This window comes from Sceloporus occidentalis, unplaced genomic scaffold, assembly GCF_023333645.1.
Source record: "Sceloporus occidentalis isolate IW3139 unplaced genomic scaffold, rSceOcc1.0.p SCAF_6, whole genome shotgun sequence".
Taxonomy (NCBI): Eukaryota; Metazoa; Chordata; class Lepidosauria; order Squamata; family Phrynosomatidae; genus Sceloporus; species Sceloporus occidentalis.
In genome coordinates, this window is record NW_028316986.1 from 64,903,079 (window position 1) to 64,910,154 (window position 7,076).

The 7,076-nt window shown below is 38.6% G+C and overlaps 1 protein-coding gene across 1 annotated transcript in view; it reads left to right on the top strand.

Annotated features, from left to right (window-relative positions):
• The window catches only part of NID1 (nidogen 1), a 70,895-nt gene extending 64,228 nt beyond the window's left edge, over positions 1-6,667 (top strand). Inside the window, exon 20 of the mRNA XM_089529453.1 lies at positions 4,475-6,667. Within this exon, the coding sequence (XP_089385579.1) occupies positions 4,475-4,596 (122 nt within the window). The 3' untranslated portion in view covers positions 4,597-6,667. The remainder of the gene's footprint in view (positions 1-4,474) is intronic.
• Positions 6,668-7,076: the final 409 nt, after the last annotated feature.

Here is a 7,076-nt window from a genome sequence, read left to right on the forward strand (position 1 = left end):
ATGCTGATAACCAAGCCTTCAGCCAACACGTGCAAGCAAAACAAACCTTGTGGAGAAGCAGTCTAAGAGCAGGCCAAGGAAGCAAGCTGATGTCAGGGTTCCAGAAAGTCAAGCGTACCAAAAGACGAGCTGAAGTCAGGAAGCCAGAAAGCAGCGTGGTCAAAACAGTCCAAGGTCACAATAGCCAAGAGATAACAGAGGTCCGGTCCGAGGTCAAGATAACAAGGTAGCAAGGTAACGAGATGTCAGGAGCTAGAGCGACAGCAATCACACCAAGGGCTTATGCAATAAACTCTAGCAACAAACTCAAGCCTCTCTCCCACTTAAATCAGGGAAACTCTCCCTCGAGCCACCTGAGGCTGGTTTGCTAATTGTCTTTCTGCAATCCTCCTGGATCTGCGCCTGCAAGCACTCTCGGCCCTTCTCTCTTGATAAGAAGGCACCTGCAGGCACGCCTCGTCTCCAGAGTCACCACTAGGCTGTGGCACCATAGAAGGCCTTTCCTTAGCACTAGGACCTGGTTGGACCTCCTGCTCTGGGGCTGGGGAAGCACAGCTGGGACCTGGCAGAGCAGAACTAACACCTGGCGTAGCCTCAATCAGCCCTTGCTCTGGAGGAGGCTCATCCTCCTCGAGCTCATCTTGGCTGGCCATGACAGAAGAGTAGGGACAACAGATGCCGCAGCAAGAGCAAGATGAATAGGGGGTAGGAGGAAGAGAAAAGCAGCAGTAGCAGGTGGGTGAGAGGAGGAGGAGAAAAGAGGAGGAAGAGCGGAGCTCCAAATGGGATCAATAGGCTGCATTTTGCAGTGGCTTGTTTATTTTAAATTGATGTTGTGTTTTTAACTAATCTGTATTTGTTAATCTGTGGCAGTTCCCACTCAATCTATAGGAAGAAATTTGTAAATTATTATTATTATTATTTATTGCCCATGGCCAATAAAAATCAAGCTCATTATGCAGTAATACATATATGTAATTTCTTTCTCTTGGTTACAAGAGAAGGATAATATTTTTTTCAGTTTCCTAGACAGATAAACTTTTTTGTACTGTCAACAGGAGACTGATTAATCTTTGTATTAAGATGGTGCATTAGTTCTCTGATGCATTGCTCTTCCTTTATTTTAGAAGCTAAGACCTTGATTGTCTCCAGTTGCCCATCCTGCCATTCTAGTTTTTTAACAAATACATTTTACAAATACATAAAATCATTTTATGAGTATGTAAAGCTTTCACTTTAATAAACAAGGGTTCAATCCAGCAGATGCTCTCTGAAGCTAGCAAACATTGAAAATAGTTTTGTCCAAAGTTTTAAAAATCCTGCTTTGTTAGATTTATAAGCATACAGTGAGCCCTTGATATCCTCTGGGGTTTGGTTCCAGGACACCCCCCCCCCCCATGGATACCAAAATCCATGGATGCTCAAATCCCATTAAATACAGTGGTGTTGAAAAATGGTGTCCCTTATATAAATGATAGAATCAAGGGTTGCTTTTTCAAATTTATATTTTTAAATATATATTTTCAAGCTACGGATGGCTGACTCTGTGGATAAAGAATCCATGGATAAGGAGGGCTGACTGTACTGTGTTCAGAAAGGGAGTCCCACTTGTTTAGTTTACTATTTCTAGACTGGCTGGTTTGGACAGAGCTTAAAGTCAGGTTCTTTTGTATCAGATTAGAATTTTGAGATGCAAAGTAGGAATGACATTTCCCCTAGAAATTGCAGCCTGTGCATACCATCATGGGATCATCAAGAGGGCAACATCTAGCTCCAGGCTAGTTTTATGAGGCTGCATTCTAAGCATACGCATAGAAAAGGGGACAGCAAGAAAGAGAGAGGCCACTTGTGTTTTTCTGGAAAACTCTCTCACATGTTCTATTTTGCACAAACATCTTTCTCCTTTTTCATGTCCCTTGAGATTTAGAAACATTGGTTGCTAACTTCCACTCAGACCATTGATCCCTTTAGCCAAGTATTGTCAACTCTGTCAGTGGATCTCTAGGATTTCAGGACCAATTATTTCCTAGCACTATATGGAGTTTCCCCTGGTAGTTCTCCTGGTAATTCTTCTTTCAAGGATTAACTAGGCCTGAACCTACTAGCTTCTAAAATTAGACAAAGGTGGGTGCTTACAGGGTGCTTTGCTATGTTTCTTTATACCTGAGATTTGTTATAAGAGGGTAGAATTGCACCATATGGGACACTGTGATCAGAATGCTGTAGATGGTTTACACTGGCATAAACTCCAGTTATACCAACACAAGTACTTTTAAGATGTTATAAAAGGAAGTATTCTGTACCTCTGTGCACAATTCCTTTTCACCAGGAGTTAACCCCAGCCACTTATTGGCCACGAGGGTGTTCTCAGGAATGGTCCAACTGTAATTGCCGATGTAAGAATAAAAAACAAAGAAGCATCTTCTGTCTTTTTCCAGGGAATGGTAGCTGCTGCTTCTCATTTCCCAGTGACTGGGAGATGTGGAGCTGTATTTGAGAGCCTCCACACCTTGAATAGGAAAAGAAGCCACCTCCTCCCAAACCAGCATAGCTATGCTGCTGGAAACTTACATATGGGCAGCATAGCTATTAAGATTTGACCCTTAAGTTGTAGTGGCAGTCGCAGTTGAAAATGGCATTTCTATTACATTTTTTTTTCTTGTGTCCTACACGATATAATATTGTGTCATGGCATCATTTATCATGGCCATGTACATTTCTCATTGGCCAGGGTGGAAATGGGTGGAATAAAGTAGCAGCATAGGTTAAAATATTACAGTTAGTTAATTAGCAGGCTATCTAAAACTACCTAAAGGATGACAAACTGTAACCTGAGAGCTTCCGTGGTAAGAGCATTCCATAACTGGAGGGCTACTACAGAACAGGCAATCTGTGGTATTGCTCCAGAGCATTGTACATACACCTGTTTCCAAAAACAAGCGTCTGCATTCTCCAGTGTCTGAAGCTTGTAGAGTTTTATCTGACATGGCTTGCTTGCCTCATTATTTGGTAGCCTAAAGGAAGTTCACAGACAGTTTATTTGGCAGCATAAAGGGCTTGGAACCCAAGAATTTGAAAGGGTACCACTTCCTATACTGAATTCATCAGCTGATGCCCATCTCTAAATATCTCGTCCTTGAGAGATGAGGTGAATCACAAGAATCAAGAGTGGGATTTCAGTCAATGACATTCCATCTGAGGAATGGCCTCCCCAGAGAGATATGCCTTGCATCCACTTTGCTGTCCTTTTAAGCTCCAGACAAAAACATATTTAATAATATTGTAAAACATTTTTTATCATTTTGGGTAAGTAAATGTTTTCACCTAACTCAGCTCATTTCTTGGTCTCATTAATTGGTCTCACTGTTGACGACCAATTAGAAGTGAATATTGTTATGTCATGGTGAGAATTCCTGGGCTGAAAAATCCTAGCCGCTTTGGATCCCACATGGGAGATAAGTAGGTTATAAATTAAATAAAGACATTTCTACACGGGGAGGTCCATCAGAGGAATGCAGCCCACAATCAATATTTTCCCAACCTTATTTTCTAGACAATGTAACATATACTCTACTGATAATTCTTGGAATATTTCTTATAGTTCTTGTGTAGGACATGAGCAATAATTATTTGTTACTCCAAAACAATTTAGGAGTTTTGGGCTATTTAGGGGCCTTTTACATTTTAAGACCTAAATCTAGTTGCAGGTCCAACTAAAATAGAGTAATTGAATGAATTGTTGAATGGTAAGTCAATACCGAGAATGGGTGTGGTGGTATAGTGGTTTGACAGTTGGGCTACAAATCTAGGATACCAGGATTCAAATCCATATTCTGTCATGGAAATCCTAACCCTAACCCTAAGGCAATCCTACCACAGGGTTTTATGGAGCTGAGATTGTGTGACTCAGGGTTTTCCATGACTGAGTGGGAATTGAACCCTGGGCTCCAGAGTCGTAGTCCAACGCTCAAACCACTACACCACACTGGCTGTCGGGTTTGCATTAGAATCTCCGTATATTAGAAATGGTTAGAAGGTAGTCCACACTTAATGTAAATTCTATTGATTTCAATGGATCTGTTTTATTTGAGACTAGCCATTGGGCATAAATGTGTGGTTTTAATTAAAACCTAACACATTAATAACATGTTACTAATGAATAGTAAGTAATTAATTGCCTCCTCCCCACTTTTAGAAAGAGGTGATGTCAACATGTTAGTTTTGCGTTATTTCAAAGCTCTGGTTTAAATAAGCCAGACTCAGACTGTGATTTATTATTCTGGTTTATACACTGATCTGCACTAGAAGGAGAAAAACTGGCCCAAGGATGATCATGGTTTGTGCACATGACCCAACCAACCTAGAGCCAAAAGTGTCCAAACTGCTCCAACCTTTCCCCAGGTCTGTTTCCTTTTAAATATACAAAAGTTTGACAAAAACATGTACTGAATATGTTTTATTATTTCTTTTATAGGACATAACTATTGTTCAGTGAATAATGGCGGGTGTACTCATCTATGCTTGGCTACTCCAGGGGGACGTTCTTGCCGGTGTCCTGATAATACCATTGGAGTGGATTGTATTGAAAGAAATTGAATGATACAGCGTGGAATACATCAAACCACCTTGTGGAAAGGTGCAATCAGTAACTATTTAAACAGTCAGTCACAAACAAGGAAGGACCCCAAAGAGAAGATTCCCTGTGCTTCCTGAAGATAGAAGCCATAAAGCACACATCTAAGAAGAAGCAGTGACCATATAATGGAATATTGTCATATCTGTGGAAGCAGCTGTCGCTGACTTTCCTCCTCCTCCTTTCTCCCTCTCTTCATTAAGATAACTCTGGTAAAAAGCTGTGTCTGTGCTGATACCTCCTAGACATTTTTGTATAAATTGTAGTAGAGATTGGAAAAAAACCTAGAAACCATTATCTTTTTTTTAAAAAAAACTTTTTTTGGAGCAGGGAGGACATATAACAGTATTTTGACAATTTGTTTACAAATAACTTTCTATAGCCCATCACTAGTGCAGCTGATTTTTTTCATCTGAATGTTAGATGGTAAGGCTTAGGTGCAGAATGGTTTTAATAGCAAGCCACTTAAGCAAAGAAAATCCCACATTCAGTAGATTCTCTTCCAAAGGATTTAACAGTTACAACACTTCTCCTGTGGATTTTTAATATCTGCTGGTACACTACTATTGCAATGCTTACTGTATATACTTGACTATAAGTCGAGCTCTTGTATAAGTCATGGACAAATTTTGGGACAAATATTATGGATTTTGATATGACCCATGCATAGGTCAGGGGTAAAATTTAGGGACGTGTAGCATTCAAAAAGGCCAGAAGCAGCATCATGGTAAAAAGAGTAGATGGGCTGGTGCTTCTTTTGGTTGCTCCCAGGATGGACTAAGCTCTCACCTTTTGCCACTCTACTCAGAGATGGGAAAGAGTTAAAATACAGTACTTACATTGATCCTTAGATAAGTCAACCCAGCTTTTTGGGATCAAATTTTTGACTAAAATTTCTAGACTTATACATGAGCATATACAGTAATTTGAAATGATTAAAGCAAATTGGTGCTAGAAATGGTTAGCTTGTCCATACAGAACTGGTTTAGTTGTCTTAATATTACTTTTACTAGGGCTCCTCTTCCTCAGCTTTTCAATGGGATTTTCTAAAAGAAGCTTATCAATAGTACAAAGGGAAATCCCAGAAATGTGTGATTTGTTCATCAGCCACTGATACTAGCTTAGTTGTTTTGGTTTCAACAGGACAAAAACAGGGAAACATTAGCTTGCTGCCTGTCTTTGACCTTCTAGATCTGAATTTCTTAAGTTAAACAAAAATTTGAACTGACTTTCAGATCGATCCTGTGAAATATTCCTCATTTTTCATTTCCATTTTTCCTGACACTTTCTTTCTAAATGATACACAACCTCATGTTCGCTGCAGTTTTAGATGTACCTTACTATTGCATATAGCATGAGCAATCAGGATGGTGAAATAACTCATCAAACAACCAAAATGTTTTCATTGTTAGGTTTTTATGGCAGATATCACTTCCCAAAGTAGTGTCCAGTTTTTGTCTGAGTTGCTAGCAAGCACAATTCACCTGCAGCAGAATTAGCAAAAAAGGTGCTGTATAAACAGGATGTAGGTTTTAAAGCATTTCTGGAATCTTCTGCTATAGCAATATTTAAGAACCTTTTTTTCTGTTAGAAAATAAGTACATCCATAGTAACAGAAGCAAACAAAATCCATTGAGAGAACAACTAATTTGAAATACCCCATTCTTAAAAGCACACAGAAGGTTCGATTTCAGAAGACGTTGCTCACAAGGCTACATTAGTATTGAAACAGTATTAAAACAGAGCCAGTTGAAGCTTCATTATCTCACAGGTTTTTCTTTTTATATTTATCACTAAAATATCAAATGCTATATTAAATCTTTTAATTTTTGTATAACTCTTGTATAACTTTAATGCATTTAATTCTTACACTCTATTAGACGTGTCTACAAAAAAAATGTAAATACCAAAAATGGTACTGAAACAAACAAAAGGTGCTTTTAATCAGTGTTATTACGTTTTCAGGTGACAACACAAAAGGTTTACACATTGTACAGCTATTCACAGCACTGCTAATAAAATGATTGTTTTGTTTTTTATAAGAATTGAAAGTTGTACTTGGAGTGTAATGCAATGACTTCATATATATATATATATATATATATATATATATATATATATATGTTTTAGACGCACTTTTTCACCCATCTTTATCTTTGTTTCCATATACTGTACATTTGCTTTGCTATTTAATACGTACTTTTAGTAAACACAGAGTCCCATGAAGTACTACAAATCTTACAGACATGTGAAAACATTCTTAGCAAATTCTTTATTTACAGAGCCCTCAAAAAATCCAGGAACTGCACATCCAGCATTCAAAAGACACTGTATAAAATATTTGTATAAGAATACAGATCACAACCCCAGAGTCTTTTCAAAATAACATACATACAGTTCCCCCACATGCAGAGCAATGGACTATGGAGAAATACATGGAAAC